This window comes from Ictidomys tridecemlineatus, chromosome 12 (genome assembly GCF_052094955.1).
Source record: "Ictidomys tridecemlineatus isolate mIctTri1 chromosome 12, mIctTri1.hap1, whole genome shotgun sequence".
NCBI classification, from domain to species: Eukaryota; Metazoa; Chordata; class Mammalia; order Rodentia; family Sciuridae; genus Ictidomys; species Ictidomys tridecemlineatus.
Window position 1 is genome coordinate 118,822,043 of NC_135488.1, and position 20,085 is coordinate 118,842,127.

Consider the following 20,085-nt stretch of genomic DNA (forward strand, 5'->3'; position numbering starts at 1 on the left):
AAAGGCCTATGGAACTTCAGGTTAAAATCCCATTCCGTATCCATCCTTCTGTGTCCTCTTTACCAATCTACCAATTTCTTCTGTCCTCAAAATGACTTTGAAAGTTTGCCATAACCCTTAAATGTCCCTTTTTCCAGGTAGTTCAAGGGCTGATGGAGGACCACAGCCAGGAAAGCGCCATCCTAACTAGTTCTCACCCCCAGGGGGCTGGTCGGGCTGGAGCCCCCACAGGCCATCCTGATCCAGTCCCTGGCACATTTCTAGGTTTCAGAAACATTTGCAGGAAGAATATAATGATCCATTCTTAACTTTCAGGGACAGGGCTTTTTAAATTTTTATTTACTTTTTTTTCGTGGTGCTGGGGATTGAACCCAGGGCCTTGTGCATGCGAGGCAAGCACTCTGCCAACTGAGCCCTATCTTTAATTGTTCTTTTTAGTTATACATGACACTGGGATGTATTTTGACATACTAAACAGGGATAGGTCTTCTTTTAAATGAAGAAACTACCTTGAAGAGCATTAAGCAGGAATGAGCCCCTGCGCCCGGACTCTAGGAAGCACAGGCCTGAGCGCACAGCGGTCACCCGGCCACGGTGCCGTCCCATCCCACCTCCTCCTTCCGCCCGCCTGCAGGCCGAGTCGGGGCAGCGCGCTGCAGCGACCGCCGGGCGAACTGGGAAGCCGTCCCCAGTCGTCCCGAGCGCGGCGCGTCCCGCCCCAGCAGCGCCAGGGCGGAGAGCACGTCCGCAGGGCTCTGGGAGCGCCTTTGAGCGGCACCTCTGACTCCGGCCTGGAGTCGCGGGCCGCCCCGCGGGGCTCAGAGGGCCGGTGGTGCGCACCGACCGCGAGGGGACGACGCCTCCCCTCCCCTGGTGCGCGTTCCTCCCTCCCCCGCGACTTGCCCACGAAGCCGGACAGACCAGGACCCAGCGGAAACCGCGGCGCACCCCGTGCCGCCGACTTCCGGTAACGGTGGGGCGCAGGCCCCGCCCCGCGGGCGTACTACGCCATCTCCCCGCGTCGCGGCCGGAAGTGGGCTCGTGGGCGCGCCGGAGCCCGGGAGCGAGGCGGCTGCGGGCGCGGGCCTGAGTGATGCGCGGGCTGCTACCTCTAGCCGGCAGAGTAGTTCTGGTCGCGCTGCGCGGCGGCCGCGGCTGCTGCGGGCTCGGAATGTTCTACGCCGTGCGCAGGGGCCGCAGGACCGGCGTCTTCCTCACCTGGTGAGTGGGCGCGTCGGCCTGTGCGGACCCCGCAGGCGGCTTTGGGGCGGCCGGGCCTCCCTGGGGCCTGTGCTGCGGACGGGCTCCCCGCGGGAGGCGCGCAGCCCCGGCAGCGCCGCCAGCGTCGCCAGCACAGGTTCCCTGCTCCGACGGGGCCGGAACTTGGGCGATCTCCGGGGGGGGTCTGCGGAGGGGCCTTTGCGGTGGGCGGTCGTGACGGGAGCGCGCTCCCTGGCGGGTGGGTCCCCGCTGTCGGGAGCTCTGGGTCAGCGGAGTGGCAGAAGCTGGACCGGACCCTCCCCTCCGCAGTATCAGGTTCTGTCGTCGGTGTGCACAGGTGGACTCCCCGTGCCTGGCCGCGACAGCAGAGAGGAAGAAGCGCCTCTTTGTCCGCCCGTTTTGTTGCCATACAGTGATCAGTCGGCCTTTTTCAAAGACCCCCAACTTGTTGTTATGCTCTGAGTTTGAGGAAAGCCAGTGGGGCCGACGCACCGTCCGCCTGGCGGACAGCAGGGCAGGGGTGTGGAACGTGACACTCCAGGGAACGCTGCAAGCTGTAGGGTGTGACATTTGCCCCCAGGAGCTGGCAGCCCGTCCTTTCTCACACTGTTTCCCACCTAAGAGAAGAGTCTTCATTAAAAGGAGGTAGTTGGACAGGGAGGGAAGTTGGAAATGACGTGCCTCCCTTTTCCAGGAATGAATGCAAGGCGCAGGTGGACCGGTTTCCTGCTGCCCGGTTTAAGAAGTTTGCCAGTGAAGATGAGGCCTGGGCCTTTGTCAGAAACTCCGTGAGCCCGGATGGTGAAGGTACTCGCCTGTCTAGAGTGTGGTATTTTAGCCCATTCAGAGCCTTCACAGCCAGATCTGTGCACGGAGGAGGCTCGGCAATCTCATTTTTTTTCTCTATTGTACAGATTAAAGAGTAGTGCTCATGTCAGTAATAGTGTTAGACACACCAGGACGCTCATCTCTTTTTGCATTCAGTTTATCACGAGGTCATAATTCTTTTTTTTTTTTTTTTTTGGTACCAGGGGATTGAACCTAGGGGTTCTTAACCGCTGAGACACATCCCCAACCCTTTTTATTTTTATTTTTTTAATTTTGAGGAAGGGTCTTGCTAAGTGCTGAGACTGGCTTTGAACTTGTGAGCCTCCTGCTTAAGCCCCCTGAGCCACTGGGACTACAGGTGTGCACCACCATGCCCGGCATAATTTCTTTCTTTTAAAAAAGTACTTGTACTGTTACTGGACCTAGCAGGCTATGTTTTTAAAGGATAGAATGTGTTTTCCCTCCACAGCATATGTGTATATGGTGTTTTTATTTGGAACAGAGTCATGCAATTTGAATTTCTTTCAATTTCATGTGTTACGGAAAGTATTGAAAGTTTAAGGCCTAATATGAGGGACATAAGATTTGCAACTCTGATATACAGGACTGAGATAAACAGTGGCTCTGATTTAGAGCACAAGATTAAAAAAATATATTTGGGCTGGGACATACTTAATGGTAGAGCATTTACTGAAGACACATTTGTGTGTGCATGTGTGGTGGTAAATGGTGTGTGAACCTACCTTGAGGAAGTTGGGTTTCGAGTACTTGCAGACTTTACAGGAGAGTTAAGACTGAGCAGAGCCTAATAAGCTCGTATGCTCTTGAACAGTTTCAAGCTCACTGAGATGCTTGAATGCTAAACTCCTTTGGGATGTGATAACAATTCTGGATAGACGGGATTCAGGGAAAGGTAGGTCATTCTCAGACTGGAATTTTCAAAGGGCTAGTTTCTGAGGCAGGAAGATCCTTCCTTTGTGCATCTGCTCATGCTCTGTCCCCAGCAGCTTTTTAAGGAGCTCCCTGTATGCTAGTTACTCAGATGGAGAGATTAGAAAGAAAGCAAGTTTGATAGTATGGCACATGTCTGTCTGGTTTGAGTTTTTCATTGCCTTTTCATAGTTTTTCTGAACCAGTTAACAATTATTCACATCTCGGTTCTTCCAGTGTACATATATTCCTATCTATGAATCTGCTTTCCTAAAAGCTTACAGAGACCTCATAGTGGCTTCGGTTTATAAATTGAAATTTTAGCACTTTTAATATTTAGGAACTATATCAAATAAAAACATTAGCCCCCTTTCTAGTTTTTTCTCTTATCCTCATTTTGGAATTTTTGATCTGTTTCTAGTTGTATGGCTTATATAAGCTGATTTACTTAGAGAATAACACTTTTGTGAAGTAAAAATTACCTGATAACTATGGTTTTTCCCATCTTTCAAAGACTTGTCTGCTCTTTAAAAACTTTCAGTTCAACTAAACTCTGTTGTAGTAAATAAACCCGTATTTGTATCAATATAAAAATTCTACAAAACTGCCCTTTGATCTGTACCTATGTGTTTGCATTTACTTCTGTAGAGTACCTTTGAGGTAAATAAAGAGGCACTGAGGTGGTGGGTGGAAATGCCCCCTTGTCTCACTCAGATTCCCAGTTGCCTGGACATTGGAGAGGCCTGGCAGGAAGCTGCTGGAGGCACAGGTGTGGTCTCGCAGCTGTCCAGCAGGCACCTGGTGGGTGTCAGTGCCCTGTTCCTCCACCCCTGGCCTGAGAGTTTAGAGCTGAAGGTCAATTCTGTGGTTTTTGTTAAGGTTGCTGTAGTGGAGATGTTAGTTATTTTAGTTGCTCCTTCTGTATCTCTGTTCCCACTCCATAAAATGATACCGAGGGAGAGTTGCCTCAGATCAGCGTTTTACAGAAGCCTAGAGGGTCAAGGTCGATGTCAGCTGCCCATGTTCTCAGCCAGTGAAAGTGGAGCTGCCCTTGAAACACTTGTTGGTGAGTCTTTCTCATTCAGCTTGTGCTTGGGGAAAGGGGACTGAGATCCTGGCTGTCCAGTTATCCCTGAGGTGGTGTTTGAGATTCCTTTGGCTTTAACCCCGGGTCCACCTGAAGAGAAACTACAATAGTAGTTGGCTTGTTTCCTGATTGTTTATGCTTGACCCACACCCCCTTAGCCTCCCTAGAGGTTCTTAGTGTGGAGTTCATGTAATGGCAATATTTGGGGCAGCAAGGAGGCTGATCTTATGTACAAATTTGGGTCCTTGTTTTCCTGGGTAAGAGTCCCTCAAATTTTCACATTGTCATCCCTAACTGGTGTGTCTGTTATGTCCATCAAAACCAGGTTTTTCCACAGAAGCTCTTCTATTGTCTTCACAGTGCTCTTACCAAGCTCACCTTGGAGAGTTGAGAATTATTTCACAGGACGTCAAAATCTGAGATGAGCTGGGCATGGTGGTGCATGCCTGTAATCCCAGCAGCTTGGGAGGCTGAGGCAGGAGGATTAGGAGTTCAAAGCCAGCCTCAGCAACTTAGCAAGGCCCTAAACAACGTGTCTCAAAATATAGGAAAGGGCTGGGAATGTGGCTCAGTGGTTAAGTGCCCTGGGTTCAATCCCAGTGCCAACCCCCCCCCCCAAAATCTGAGATGGTGTGTTCCAAGTCATTCCCTATTTGTAGGGCTGTTCAAAGGGTGTGATAGTAAATAACTTGCCAGAATTCTTGATTCTTGAGTAGTACATTTTATGTTCATTGTTTCTATCTCATGAATAGGCTCTTGTCTTCCAGAGCAAAAAAATACACATGCACAAGAGTCACAGGTGAAAGTCAGCAAGCGTCTCAGAGAGCCCTTAGATGACCATGAAGAAGAGGTCTCAGAGCCGAGTGCGAAGTATGTGCGAAAGAACACAGAGCCAGCCCCTGCCCTTGGCAAGGACACATTTTCTTATATGGGTATGTGTTTTAGTCAGGTTCTCACCACGGTGACCAAAAGACCTGACAAGTAATGCAAAGGAGGAAAACTATTTTGGGTTTTGGTTTCTGAGGTTGCAGTTCATCGACAGGCAACACCATTGCTTTGGGCCTGAGATGAGGCAGGACATGAAGACAAAGGGAGTAGTGAAGGAGAACTGTCAGGACACGGCAACAGGAAGCAGAGAGTGTTCTGCTTACTAGGGACAAAAGATAAGCCCCAAAGGCATGCCCTCAGGGACCTACCTCCCCAGCCACAGCCTCCGGCCTGTCTGGATTAATCCACGGTGGGGTTACAGTGGTCATCCTCTAATCATTTCACCTCTGAACCTTTTTGCATTGTTTCACATGTGAGCATTTGGGGGAATACCTCCTATCTGAACCATAGAGTACATCTTCCTTGGGTTTTTAAAAATATAACAATCTAGAAACCATGAGGGACTGGGGATGTGGCTCAAGCGGTAAAGCGCTCGCCTGGCATGCGTACGGCCCGGGTTCGATCCTCAGCACCACATACCAACAAAGATGTTGTGTCTGCCGAGAACTAAAAAATAAAGATTAAAAATTCTCTCTCTCTCTCTCTCTCTCTCTCTCTCTCTCTCTCTCTCTCTCTTTAAAAAAAAAAAAAATAGAAACCATGAAAACTTTGCTCAATCTCTAAATGAGAGAAATCTGAGCTGATGTTTATCCTCATTGTTTTCCATACAGGATATGTAGAATTCTCTAAGGTTACCATTTTATAATTGATGAAGTCATGCAGAATTATTAAACTTTTAGGTATTCTTAGGAAAACCATTATGTAGACCACAAATGACATTGTAATGTTTGAAAGACCTGTAGTCCCTATGCACAGAGTGCTTTAGCTCTTCAGATGAGGAAGGCCTCAGCACAGCTGCCTTCCACCCTCAGTCAGCACCATTTTACCCTTGTGTTCAGTCTGGAGATTGTGTCTTATCCCTAGAAGCAAGGTGGTCATGAACTGTTTCTCTGCTTTAACTTCAGTCTCTTAGTGACAGTGTGTATATCTTCTTATCTTTAGTTCAGGCGAACAGAAGGTAGAAATACCCAGCATTTTTATTTTTAAAGTTTTATTTATTTTTTAATTGTGAATGGATCTTTTATGTTTTATTTGTTTTTTTGTATGTGGTGCTGAGGATTGAATCCAGGGCCTCACACATGTCAGGCAAACGCTCCACCACTGAGCTACAAACCCAGCCCTCAGCATTTTTTTTTTTTTGTCCTGGGGATTAAACTCAGGGGCACTCAACCACTGAGCCACATCTCTGCCAGGGTCTCACTGAGTTGCTTAGTGCCTCACAGTTGCTGAGACTGGCTTTGAACTCTTGAATCTCCTGTCTCAGCCTCCTGGGCCACTGGAATTACAGGTGTGTGCCACCGAACCCAGCTCCCAGCATTTTTTATAACTCATCGAATTTGTAGGTTCTAACTTTCCCAGGAAGAAGCCATTTTATAGTTTGATTCAAGGGAAACAAATAGAAATGTTTTGTTGATCTGTATTTGTAGGTTAGTTATAGTTATTTAAAATAGTCAAAAGGTGTACTTGATTTGGTTATTTGCTGCTTGGAATTGAAACATGTGTTTGTGGCATACCCGGGGTATGAGCTGTTCCCGGCATGCTCACCACTGCTTGAAGCTCAGTGGCCCCTACACAGCCTGGTGTGTGGTAGGTTTCTTCAGTGACTGCAGGCAGCGGTGGCTGTGTTGGCAGAGCTGAGATGCAGCTGGACTAAAGCCTTTCACCCAGCCTGTGTTCTGATGGCCCAGCACCGTTCCAGGAGCCGAGTCCCTGTGCTTCTGTAGCCTCCTCCCACTGTGCCTCTGCTGTGCCTGCTCCACCCACTGTCCTGGACAAGGGCCTCCTGTGTGTGCCTCTCTGCTCCCCCTTCCTGTCCCTCAGTGCTGTGCAACCCAGCTTCTCCCACTGTTCTGCTGAGAGTGTGTTGCTGGCCACCAGAGGCCTGAGAGTGGCCTGGCCTTATGTCCGTCCTTGTTCTTCCTTGTTCACAGCTTTGGCATGTTAATCCCACCCTCTGCCTTGATGAAAAGAAGCAAGGTCAGGAGCAACAGTTCACTGTTACAAGTGTCCTACAAGAAAAATGAGACCAGTGTTTGTTAGAGGACTTGATCTTCTGGCAGGCAGGGTCACCATGATGCCAAGGCCCTGCTCTCTCTAGAGAGATGGCTTGCTGAGAGTGACGGTGGCCCTGACATAGAGAAGGACATTGCCGTTGTCTTTTGACCCTTTAGGGTAGGTTGTGAGTGGTAGGTCTCAGGAAGCAAGTTCTAGCTCTGCACTGTGACCACCTTGTCCTGTCCCTGGCCTGGTGTGTGAGACCAGGTGTGATGTAGCATCTGCCCCACATAAGAAATTTGTATTTCCCAGAGACTGCGGCATGTAGAACATCTTCTTAAAATGCTGACCTGACTTCAGAGACATTTGGTGTGAGTTTTGTTTTTTTCAAAATTCGATCCAGCTGTGTTTACTGTTTCCCTTACAGGAGACTCTGTGGTTGTCTACACCGATGGCTGCTGCTCCAGTAACGGGCGGAGGAGAGCACGAGCAGGAATCGGCGTCTATTGGGGGCCAGGCCACCCTTTGTAAGTAAACAGCTCAGTTTTTCAGCATCAGACTTTACTGAACCATATTCTAGAACTTGTGGAAAGATGCGTAGGTCTGGGTACTCATTGATTATTTGGAAACCTTGTCAGACAAACAGCTCTAGCAGGGACTGATAGAAGAACAGAGCTTTGATTTTTATTGACACTGAACAGCTTTGTTCTTCAGAATGTCGAATGTAGAAGCTGGGTGTTGCTGTGTCATTCCTAACTCTCAGGCGTCTCTATCTCATGCGCTTTTACACCAGAAGGGCCTCTTGCCTCTTAGCTTAAATTACATGGACCTCGCAGGGCTGCCCAGGGAATGGCTGCTGGGCTTGGAACCGTGTATCACTAGACCCTTTTGAAGCTGTGTGACCCAGTGGTGACCCTGGTATGTCAGAAGGCAAGGTGAAATGCTCTTGTTCAGACCTATCTCGCCTGTGGATGTGAAGGAACTGGAATGGAAGCTGAGCCCTGAAGTTCAGAGGAAAGAGGGACTTGGTCTTTCTAAAGCCGCCCGCGCCAGCGCTCAACTTTGTTTTCCAGTATTTACAGGTACCCACAAGAGCCATGTTTAGGTGGCCAGATGCAGTGGTGCACACCTGCAATCCCAGCACCTCAGGAGGCTGAGGTAGGAGGGTGGCAAGTACAAGGCCAGCAACCTAGTGAGACTCTGTCTCAAAATTAAAAATAGTCAGGACTGAGAACGTAGCTCAGAGGTAAAGTGCCCCTGGGTTTGATCCCCAGTAGCTCAAGGAAAAAAAAAAGTTGGTTGTTAGGCATTTTTAATGATACCACTTTCCATTTCTTTCTAACTGTACAGTTTACAAAGTTCTTTCACTTTAACCTTTTGCTTAGCTTCAAACCCTTGTGGTGGAGAGTGGAAGCTGGTGTGGCACTAGGTTCTGGGGACGTCGTGCTGGCCCTAGACACCATGCTAATGCCTTTCAGTCCAGAAAGGCATTAGCATGGTGTCTTTGTCCTTGACTTTGTCTAACACTTTGTCCTTGACTTCTGGTCCAGTGTTTCTTCTATGCCATACAATAGTGTCTTTCAACAAAGTGTTAGTATTGTTGGTTTGATTTTTTTCTTAATATTTCTTTAATTGTAGTTGAACACAATACACTTATTTATTTATTTATTTTTATGTGGTGCTGAGGATCGAACCGAGGGTCTCGTACATGTGAGGCGAGTGCTCTACTGCTGAGCCATAACCCCAGCCCCATGTTGGTTTGATTTTTTTAAAGGCTGTGTTTTTATATGAAGCTTTTATATCTTTTTTTTTTTTTTAACACACTAGCTTATTATTCATTGGAGGGAATCACTTTTGAGAATCAGCATTATAAGTGTATTTTTAAAAATTCTGTTTTGAAACAGAAACATAGGCATTAGACTCCCCGGACGACAGACAAACCAAAGAGCAGAAATCCATGTAAGTTATCAGATAAATGTGAGTTTGTCATTTCTCAATATTGACCTTGAGCATGAAACTCATGTAAAGTTACCTGATACATGTGAGTCTGTCATCCCTCAGCAAGACTATGAGCATATCACTTATTGCGATTATCCATGTAGATAAGATATTCAATGTCCAGAAGAAACTTTGGGTTAGTAGCAATTCTGGAGAAACACTCTAAAATGTCATTTCAAGTCGGTGTCAACAGAATTATATGTTTAGCACTATTTCACGTAAAGAATATAATCAAAGTACATAAGAAGAAGGAACCCTTGTGTCATAGACCCTTTTGAACATGTGTGACCCAGAGGTGACCCTTGTATGTCCAAGTGTGAATCACTTTGAGTATGAGCTGTGTTGCCAGTTCTCTGTGGAGGATGACTGTGGCTTGTTTTTTCAAGGCAGCCTGCAAAGCCATCGAACAAGCCAAGGCTCAGAACATCAGTAAATTGGTTCTGTATACGGACAGTATGTTCACTATAAATGGTAAGCCTTCATGTTTATTTCTTCCAGTAATTTTCCAGTCTCTCTGAGGGGAACTAGGCTTTTCTTTCCCTGGTGGGAGGTATTATAATAGGCTAAAATTAATAACAGGGATAACATTGGTTTGTCACAAGGAAAAGAGGGAGGTTTTGAAGCCCAAGTTCTGTCATGAAGTAGATGTGGCTCTGCTGTCCTTGCAGTTGGAGTCTAGATGTGTGTAAGTAACTTAGGATCAAGGTGTGCTGGCTGCTTCTTGGAGAATGCCCATGGGAAACTTCCTGGAGAAGGACGTCCTAAGCTGAGAGCTTCAGGTGAATGCAGTTAGAGGAATGGGGGAGATGGGTGTTTCTGGCATGTGCTTCAGGCCAAAGCAGCTGGGGCCAACTGAGGAGGGGAGGAGTCCAGGATGATGGGTCAGAGCACAAGAGGCCCCGGAGGCAGGACAGTGCAGGTGGAGGCCCAGTGAGCATACCTTCCCCTAGGGATCACTAACTGGGTCCAAGGCTGGAAGAAGAATGGGTGGAAGACGTGTACGGGGAAGGAGGTGATCAACAAGGAGGACTTCATGCAGCTGGAGGAGCTCACCCATGGCATGGACATTCAGTGGGTGAGTGCCTATTAGAATGTTCACATCTTGTGACTGTTGTGACCATGTGGTCCCTGTTGGCTCGAGAGCAGTGGTTTACTTAAGGGATCGAGTGGTGCAGGTTAACAATTCCCACGAGGGTCCTATCATGAGGTGTAATGAGTGCCTTTGATTCTGTCTGTCTTTGCAGTGAACAATGTTACTAGGTGTAGGAAGTGCAACAGTAAAAAATATTGCTCAAGGGCTGGAGCTGTGGCTCAGCGGTAGAGCGCTTACCTAGCATGTGTGAGGCCCTGGATTTGATCCTTAGCACCACATAAAAATAAGTAAATAAAGGTATTTTGTCCAACTACAACTAAAAAAATAAATATTTTTAAAAAATATTGCTTGTTAAGGCCTTAGGAACCTGGTCTATAGTTTTTTTTTTTTCTTTTTGGTGGGGGGTGGTACTATGGATTGAAACCAGGGGCACTTTACCACTGAGTTATAGCATAGCTTTTTTTTTTTTTTTTTTTTTTTTTAAATTTTTTTTAGATGTTAATGGATTTTTGTTTTATTCATTTATTTATATGTAGTGCTGAGAATCGAACCCATTGCCTCGCATATGCTAGGCAAGCACTCTACTACAGAGCCCCAGCCCCAGCCAGTCACAGCTCTTTTTGTTTTTTTATTTTGAGACAGTTTCACTAAGTTGCTGAGGTTCGTCTTGAACTTATGATCTTCCTGCCTCAACCTTCCTAGTTGCTGGGATTACAGACATGTAATAGATAATTTTAATGAAATGTTTTCTCCACACAATACAAAGCAAGTTAAACTTTTAACCATTGTCTCAACTCTGCCTTGTTCTGCCTCCATAAAACCATTGGTAACATTTTGTAACCAACATGTAAATTTGCTTTAGCAATGGAAATGTGAACAATGGTTAAATCAAATAAGTAATCCATTCTCCTAAAAAGAGTAAAGAGTGTGTGTGCGGGAGCAAACACAGATATCCATCCATCTGCACAGTTTGCCATATACCATTGCCAAGTGAGAAAAAAAAGCACCATTAATGGTAAAATCAAATTTGTAGAGAAATGAAATGGAACTTTTGTGAACACGTCATTGTGTGAAGCATCTGGAATATATGTTGTGCTCTCCAGTTATGTTGGGCAAGAGGCTCTGAGTGAGCTTTGGCTCGCCCAGTCTGTTCTGTGTGCTTGCGTTTCTCAGTGGAGTGTAGTCATGTTGCTTGTATAAAAATCAGGAGAAGTAAAAAGGAAAACCTTTATTTTAACAGATGCATGTTCCTGGTCATTCGGGATTTGTGGGCAATGAAGAGGCCGATAGGCTGGCGAGAGAAGGGGCTCGGCAGTCTCAAGACTGAGTGGAGTCACTTGGGTGCTCTGGAGAAGGCAAGCGATAGCTCTTGTTGCTGTCATTTCCTGGTGTGGGCATCAAGACCTCTCAGCAGGAGTGGCTGCAGGAGACAAAGCTGAGCCAGGGGGCACTGTGTCCTGTGAGCATCTCAGTAAAAAAGCGCTCCAGGAGGAAGTGGACGTCTTTTGAGATCTGATGATTCTGAGATCTGCTGCTTACTGGGCTTAGTGTATTTTCATGTTTTATTGCAGTTTGGCCCAAAGTGCTTGGGCGTTGATTTTTATAAGAAATCAATAAAACATTGGTTAAAAGATGCAGACAGGAACTCAGGAAGAATTGTGGAAGAGTTCGCTGACCTTCTGATTTTCAAGGTGGAGTCACCTGCCCTTGTAGCCACTCACTGGGCATGTGGCTCACAGGACGCCCCTCAGGTGCCTGATGCTGTGTACACAGGAGACTGTGGCTGTGGAAGAATGGCCTCAGTCTTTCAAATGTGTGTGTGCAGGGCTGGGATCGAACCCAGGACCTTACACATGCTCAGCAGTTACAATTTTGTGATTGTGTGTGTGTGTGTTGGGCACTGGGGATTGACCCCAGGGGTGCTCTACCACTTAGATGTTCCCCCAGCCCTTTTTATTTATTCATTTTGAGAGGTCTTGGTGAGTGGCTGAAGTTGACCTTAAATTTGTGATCCTCTTCGCTCAGCCTGCTGAGTGCTGGGATTATAGGTGTGTGTCACCACTCCTGGCTCAGTTACAGCTTTATTTTTGGTACCAGGGATTGAATCCAGGGCAACTTAACCACAGAGCTGCATCCCCAGCCCTTTTTTATATTTTATTTAGAGACAGAGTCTCACTGAGTTTCTAAGTGCCTGGCTAATCTGCTGATCCTGGCTTTGAACTCGAGATCCTCCTGCCTCATCTTCCTGAATTGCCAGGATTACAGGTGTGTGTGCATCACTGAGCCCGGCTCAGTTACAGCTTTTAAAGACCAAGATGCATATATCTTTGAAAAGTTTCTTTGGCTTTTTTTCTTAAAAATACTGTGCAGGTTTAAAACAAATGTTTGACATGATCATTTATTTTTGAATTTTTTTTTCATAAAATAAAAATACAGAAAATGACACAAAAGAAATTAATGCGTATTGAATTACTATTATAAGATGAATGTCCTTGCATCCACCACCCTGTAAGGAATAGTGCTTTGCTGGACACTCCAGAGTACTCCCCTGGGACCTCTCCTTTCTCCTCCTTCCCTCTCTTTACAAGTAATCCTGACTTTGTGGAAATGACTTCAGGCATTTCTCGATGGCAGTTTATCTTGCCAACTTTTTCCTTTTTTTAACTTAATATTTCTTAGGGCTTTTAATTTGCAGTCCTTGCTCCATCCCACTGTTTCCCTACATATTATCTTCTGGACCTGGGCCATCTGTTGTTTCTGTAGTCTGGATTTTGCTGATTGTGTTCATGAGAACACAGTTCAAATGTGGCCAGCAAGGTGGGGAGCAGGACTAGGGCACTGCCTCCACTACGCAGATAGACAGAGCTCCATTCTGTCAACCCATAGACATACGGGATTATTCTGTTTTAGGAGCAGTAACTCACCAATGGGGTAAGCAAAGGTCTTTTTACTTAGGACATATGATCATAAAAGAAAAAGACTGCATATAAATAAAAAACTTCATAAAGCAAAGATTTTGAAAGTAACAAGCAAAAGCAAACTATGGAAAGAATTTATAACTCATCACAAAGGACTAATATCCCTAATGTGTACGAGAAAACAACTGGTGAATCAGAGGAACGGATCACCCAGGTTGTTCCCAAGAAGTACATACAGCCCCTGGAGTGGATGTGTGTCCATCTTTACTCCGGAGAGTACAGCTGAGCAGCAGATGCAATTTCTCCCTCAGCAGGCTCCAGGGTTGCCGAGGCTGTTGGGAAATGCTGCTGATGCTGAAGGCAGATGGCATGCCCCTGGACACCAGCGGGACTGCCTGCCAGTATGATAAATGGGTTTCCCTGATCCGCCAGCCCTGTTCTGCAGATTGATACTGCAACACCTGTGCCCATACAAATATAAGGCAGGATTTATGGGCTGGGTAGAAGCTCAGCCACCATGCCCAGCTCATCAGATAAAGTTCTGGAGAATGTTTTTGGAATTAGAAGAAAAATATTGTTGCTATTAAACAGTTTTCTCACTATAAGCTGCTGTGGTTTGGATGGTCCCCAGTTCGTGTGTGGGGAGCTTAGTTCTCAGAAGCACATGCTGATGGTTGGGAGGTGGGCCTTTGGGAGGCAATAGGGTGAGGTGAGGTTTACAGGGTGTGGCCCCATGACCTGTAGAAGCCTTAGAAGAAGGGAAGGGAGACTCATGTTTTGTTTTGTTTTTTTTTTTAAGAGAGAGAGAGAGAGAGAATTTTTAAAATATTTATTTATTTATTTTTTAAAGTTTTTGGTAGACACAACATCTTTATTTGTATCTGGTGCCAAGGATTGAACCTGGGCCGCAGGCATGCCAGGCAAGCACGCTACCGCTTGAGCCACATTCTGAGCCCCAGAGACTCATGTTTTTGGGAAATGTCTTAAGAGTCTTTGGGGACAATATGACCATGAATGAGGCTGGTGGCCCACACTGGAATAACTTTTGGGTTTGATTTTCATCGTGGGAGCCTGGACGCTTGGAATAATTCACTGACAAATAACTCAGGATTTGCCTGGCACAGTGGCTACGCCTGTAGACGGGAGAGTCTAAGGCAGGAGGATGTTGTGTTCAAGACCAGCCTCAGCAACTTAGACCCTGTCTCAAAAAATAAAAAGGGCCGTGACTCAGTGGTAAAGTACACCTGGATTCAATCCCTAGGACCAAAACCAAAAACACAAAAACCAATACAAATGAGTTTTTCTGCCTCTGCCTCCCCTCTACCTCCACTACCTCTCCAGGACCAGAGACTGCTTTCCTTTAATAGCACCAGTGAGACTTTGCTGAGTGGCCTCCAGGCAGCTGACTGGCTTCCTCCTTGAGAAATCCAGACCCGGGCTCCTTTGTGTCGGGGGATTGAACCAAGGATCTTGGGTGTGTGAGTCAAGCACTCTACCACTGAGCTACATCCCCAGTCCCAGTCTCCCTTTTTTCAGTGAAGAAAATTTACGTGCACAGCTGGCTCATTTCTTCATTCATAGATAACACTTTAAAAATCTTCATTGGAAATTTCAAAAGTACACAAAAAGAGTAGTTTGAACATCCATGAAACCATCTCCCAGCTTCTTCAACAGTTACCAAGTTGGATAACCTGGCTGAGTAGTATTCCAAGGCTGTTCCTTCATATGTGGTATTAGGTGTGTCTCAGCACAGGGACACATGGAAAGTCTGCCAAGGTCATGGGTCTCCTAGGGGACTTCCCAGGTTTCTTGGCTGGGTGAGATCTGGGACTGCCTAGCTGGTTTTCTTACGCAGTCGTGCTGTTGACCCCAGGTTTATTGATAGACAGGCCCTTGTGTTTCACAGCAAGTGTTTTTTTTTTTTGGCTGTGTGGCCAGGCCTCTTGAGTAGTGCCCAGGTGTGCCTGTGTGTTATCTGTTGGCCTTTCTCCCCTGCTCTGTGTGTGTTTCCCACAAAGCCCTCAGGCTGTTCCAGCTGGAAGTCACTAGCCCAGAGGGCTTTTCCCCAGACTCTGCCTGGCCTTGCTCTGGCTGGGTCTTAGCAGGAATGGCCCTGGGGGAGAGGACCTGAATCAAGATGAGGGCTGAGAGCAGTTCTGCTCACTGTGTCCTCTCTCCACCAGAGCCTCTGAGGCACCAGGCTGAAGAGTTTGGTTTTGATGTGAACATCTGCCTCCCAGGTTCCTGACTTCCTGCCCAGTCGTGAGACCTGTGGTCTCAGAGTACCTCGCAGCTCCCTCAGAGATCCCCAGCGCCAGCAGTCTGCCTACTGCTTCTGCTCTTGAACAGTTGACTGTGCCTTGTCTCTCACCCAGGGGGCCTCAGTCCTGTTACATCTGGGAATCTGGGTGAGGTCAACAGCCTGCAAGCCGGGCAAAATCTGCTCTTCCCGCAGGCCAGGAGAGAGAGGTCAAGTACGCTGGGAGAGCAGACAAAAGCAAAGTTATTAGCACACAGCAGGGGCCAGCGAATCCTAGAAATGGCTGTTAAATATATCCCTGTAAACTACCTTCAGTTTCTCCTGTTGGCCTGCAAAGCCTAACGGCGGTGTCCGTGTCCCTGGTTTCAGTGGCTTGGGTCACCTGGTCTTCCAGGGCGCTGTTCTGCCTGTGGTCTGCTCCTGGCCACCTCTGCAGCAGAGGAGGCCATCTTTCAGAACACCTCAACAGGTTCTTCCCCAGTCTCATGGTGGTAATGAAACCTGGTTGTGAAACATTTCTGGGCTGTTGGTGGCTGTTTTTCTGGAAGAAACATGTCAAAAATTCTCCAAAGGCAGAATGCACAGGCAGTGGTGTCCACAGGAAAGCAGCGAGTGCCGTTTCCCTCAGTTGTCCTGCTGGAGTGCTGGGGGCAGCGGACACAGCACCTGTTTCCCCGCCAGTCCCTCTGCACCCTGCCTATCTTGCTTTTCCAAAGCATGTGGGAGGCCAACCTTACAGGTGACTGAGTTACACTCCCCAGCTGGGTGCTGAAGCGCACAGTCACAGAAATGGGTGTGTCTTACTACAGCCCCATGGGTGAAGCTATGCTCACCTGTTCCTTTGTAATATAACCCCTTGTCCCATTTAGGATAGAATCTTCCATGGAAGTGCCTTGTATCCCCTCCTCTTACTGTGCCCTTGGGTGTGGCCTACCCAGGTGTCAGTCAACCTGCTGACAGTGGACATCATGAAGATAGACTCAGCCCCTGAAACCTGACCCCTTGCCTCATTTGAATAGCTTCTCCTCAATAAAAGGGGTCAGCAAGTGCTCTGCGGACCCTTAAGGTTAGAGGAGCCGTCACAGCAACCCCAAAGAAAAAGGTATTTGTGTCTCTTGTGGGGTTATTTTGTGCAGGGCAGATGCAGGCTGCTGGGCGGCTGCACCTGGGCGGGTGTTAAGTGCTCCCCCAGGTTCAGGACCACTATGCTGGCACCGCATTTTAGCAGCTACTATAGAGACTGTTGGGCAAGATTCCCTGAGTTCAAACCCCAGCCTTGTCACTTCCTGGCCATGTGACCTGAAGTTAGGTGAGTTCCTGTGCCTCAGGTATCTCACCTTTCAACTGTGGGTGACAGGTACTCCCAGCTGCCCAGAGTGGTCCTGAGGGCACCACTGTGCAGAAAATTCTCACACCCAGCTTGTGCTGTGTCACTAGAAGCGCTGATGTGGGGCAGGAGGCCATTACAGTGATGGTGTGAAAACTCGGGAGGGCAGTGTTCACGAGTTTTTCTTGGGGTACTGTGTGCCAGGCGCTGAACAAGTGACCCGAAGGTATGCACAGCCGTGACACCACACAGGAATCGTACCATAGACATGAGGTTGACAGGCGTAGGCAGATATTGATTCAAATGTCCTCACGGAACCTAACAAGGAGCATGCACGTGCCTAAGGGGAGGGGCCGCGGCCGGCGTGTAGGAATGGCCAGGGCAGCTTCTCTGCAACTGGGTGTCTGTAGGGGAAAGCACTTGAGTCAGGAGGAGCATCTCGGGAAACCTGCCTGGGCAAGGACCTGAGGCAGGAGGAGCAGGAGATCCACATGCTAAAAGGCCAGAGGTCTGGAGAGCCGAGCGCAGGAGGGGAGGTGGCAGGGTTGGGGGTGGCCAGGGTCTGGAGTTCAAAAAGCAGGGTTAACGTGGGGATTGGCATGACATGGCTTTTAGAAGGTCACTGGCTGCTTTGCAAGGAATGGTTGCACTGGGGCAAAAGCAGTCACAGGAGGCTTCTTCAGTGGTCAGTTCCACCAGCCAAGAGGTGGTGGAAAGAGTGGGATGGAGGCCAGTGGACGGGGGTATGGTGTTTTGAGGGTCAAGTGAGAGGATTTGCAGTTAGGGTGGACTGGATGTGGAGTGTGAGGGAGAAAGAGCACAATACCCAGCTTTGGAAGAAGCCACTGCTGCTCCCTGATACAGGAGAGAGCAGGGGAAGGGTCTCCGATCTGTTTCAGCCAGGTTAGGTTGGAGACTTGTGGATACTCAAACCTGAGGCTCTGGAAAGGGGTTCAGACTGGAGATGTGGACAGGGGAGTCGGCAGCATGGGGTGGACTATGTGAGGCCACTGGGTTGGTGAGAACGGACAGGGAGAGACCTTTGGGACCATCCAGAGGAGCAGGAGCCAGAAGAGAGAGAGAGGGAGGGAGGGAGCAGTGACTTGAAGGAGAACCAGAAGGTGTCTGAGGGAGCGGGCAGCTGTGAAGCACTGCTGCTGAGATGTGGCCACACGCAGTGTCCATGGAGTGGGTCAGGCGGCAGTGAGAGAGGACAGGTCATTAGAAACCACTCCTGAAGCACACAGGGAAATGGTAGTCATGTCCAAGCTGCCGGGAATCAAACCCAGGACCTCACAGGTGTACGCCAGGCTTATGCAGTACTCGGAGCACATCCCCAGCCTGAAGGGCCAGCGGAAATCCGTCAGGTGGAGTGCAGAGGAAATGAGGATGTGGGCTTAGTATTTGCAGTCATTAGAGGAAGGGAACAGAAGTGAAGTGGACGTGTGCTTCCTGTGCAATCTTCCTGAAGCCCTGGAGTCAGTCTGCTTTGGAGATGTAAACTAGCACAGTCTGGTTCAAAATCTCGGGGTTCCAGTTGCTTGATTTGCTAGGCTGAGGGAACAGCTGAGAATGTGATCTTTTTTTAGCTGATTGCTCTGAAAAGATAAATCCAGGCTCATCAAAAGGTTAGATTCCTTTTTTCTTTTTTATCAGCTACACAGATGCTCAAGCTTTGATGGGATTACTTCCTGATAAACCCCTCATAAAGTGAAAATATCAGCTTTAGCACACCAAACCTACCGCAAGTGGCCGCCTAGTGGGGCCTGTCCCCCAGGCTCACACCAGACCCAGCAGTCTGTCCTCAGGTGTTGAACATCCCATGTCATTGACTCAACAGATATTGGCAGTGGAGGGCAGAGTGGCCGCATGATCGCTGCCCACTGTGGTGCACAGCTAAGACACACTGTGAAAGGTCCCTTCAGCTGCAGTGTCGACTGTCTGACTGCCTGGCTGCCGGCTCCCTCAGCACGGCTGGAGTGTCCCTTTACCTGCTTCGAGCCTGGGCAGAGGCCAGAATTCAGAACTCCAAGTGTGGTTTCCGCTGAGTGCAAGTGGCTTTCCACCATGAAGTCACAGAATCCCAGCTGAGCCACCCTAGGGAGGGGGGCTGTCTGCGTTCACAGGGAACTCAGGACTAGGAGGGGCAGCCTGGTTTTATTCCAGGACACAGCACATTTTATGGGAAAGATGACATGAAAAGAAAAAGATGGTGCTTTTAAAAACTTACATGTTGGGCTGCGGATGTGGCTCAAGCGGTAGCGCGCTCGCCTGGCATGGGTGCGGCCCTGGTTCGATCCTCAGCACCACATACAAATGAAGATGTTGTGTCCGCCGAGAACTAAAAAATACATATTAAAATTCTCTCTCTCCCTCTGTCTCCCTCTCTCTCTCTCACTCTCTCTTAAAAAAAAAAAAAACAAAAAAAACCCCAAAAAACAAAAACTTACATATTAGGTAGGGCTGGGATAGAGAGCTCGCCCAGCACGGGCGGGACCCGGGTTCGATCCTCAGCACCACATAAAAATAAAGGCGTTGTGTTGTGTCCATCTACACCTAAAAAATAAAATAAAAATATTTTTAAAAAATTACATGGTAGCGTGGCCGACTTTATTATTATTTTTTTCTAGTATTGGGGTTTGAACCCCTGGGCACTGTACCACGCGGCTACAGCCCACCCTTTTCCAGTTTTTACATGGAGACAGAGTCTCCTTAAGTTGCCCAGGCTGGCCTCCAACTTGCGATCCTCCTGCCTCAGCCTCCCGAGTCTGGGATGTGGTGTGGGCCGCGCCGGGCTACAGTCGTTCAGTTTTGCCTGCACGTTGCCGGCTGTAAAACGTGAACTGTTCCCCGGAGTCTTCTCCCGGTGAAGGCGCAGGAAACCTGTGGCGGCTGGCCACTCGTCCTCCAGGCCCAGCAGGGGCGCGCTTCCCTCGCCCTGGAACTCCTCCCACTCCTTCTGGCACAAGACCCGTCCGGACCTCCTCCCGGAACTACCCTCCCGGTCCTGGCCCGACCCATCCCTTCCCTCCCCGGCCCCGCCTACCTCCATGTCCCTGCCCACCTTCCTGTCCGGACTCTGCCCTCCCCGGACCACCTCCCTGTCCAGGTCCCGCCCACCTCCCCCTTCCCGGCCCCACCCACCTCTGTCCAGTCTCTGCCTTCCCCGGCCCGGCCCCGCCCACCTCTCTGTCCAGTCTCTGCCCTCCCCGGCCCTGCCTACCTCCATGTCCCTGCCCTCCTTCCTGTCCAGACTCTGCCCTCCCCGGCCCGGCCCGGCCCCGCCCACCTCCCTGTCCAGGTCCCGCCCACCTCCCCGCCCACCTCTCTGTCCAGTCTCTGCCTTCCCCGGCCCGGCCCCGCCCACCTCTCTGTCCAGTC

At 48.7% G+C, this 20,085-nt stretch overlaps 1 protein-coding gene and 1 long non-coding RNA gene across 21 annotated transcripts; one reads left to right on the plus strand and one right to left on the minus strand.

Annotated features, from left to right (window-relative positions):
• Positions 1 to 1,018: 1,018 nt before the first annotated feature.
• On the plus strand, positions 1,019 to 14,672 carry Rnaseh1 (ribonuclease H1). Of its 15 annotated transcripts, none has more exons than XM_078029742.1 (9): positions 1,020 to 1,221; positions 1,916 to 2,028; positions 4,819 to 4,998; positions 7,536 to 7,635; positions 9,013 to 9,067; positions 9,493 to 9,577; positions 9,805 to 9,885; positions 10,057 to 10,181; positions 11,440 to 11,836. In XM_078029742.1, the coding sequence occupies exons 1-9, from the start codon at positions 1,094 to 1,096 to the stop codon at positions 11,524 to 11,526; spliced, it is 954 nt and encodes a 317-aa protein (XP_077885868.1). In that variant the 5' UTR covers positions 1,020 to 1,093; the 3' UTR covers positions 11,527 to 11,836. The 15 variants fall into 15 exon arrangements, 14 of the variants coding, with proteins under 14 accessions (XP_077885871.1, XP_077885868.1, XP_077885869.1 ...); XM_078029743.1 differs by having other exon boundaries at positions 1,021 to 1,221; positions 4,834 to 4,998; XM_078029746.1 differs by lacking the exon at positions 1,020 to 1,221 and adding an exon at positions 3,936 to 4,045 and having other exon boundaries at positions 1,918 to 2,028.
• On the minus strand, positions 13,932 to 19,732 carry LOC120884934 (uncharacterized). Of its 6 annotated transcripts, none has more exons than XR_005727376.2 (5): positions 19,155 to 19,730; positions 18,935 to 19,045; positions 16,715 to 18,302; positions 15,687 to 15,878; positions 13,932 to 15,596 (listed from the first exon to the last, which is right to left on the minus strand). It is a non-coding gene; the product is annotated as an uncharacterized LOC120884934 (long non-coding RNA). The 6 variants fall into 6 exon arrangements; XR_005727375.2 differs by having other exon boundaries at positions 15,687 to 15,918; XR_005727373.2 differs by lacking the exon at positions 16,715 to 18,302 and having other exon boundaries at positions 15,687 to 15,918; positions 19,155 to 19,732.
• Between the last annotated feature and the right edge of the window lie 353 nt (positions 19,733 to 20,085).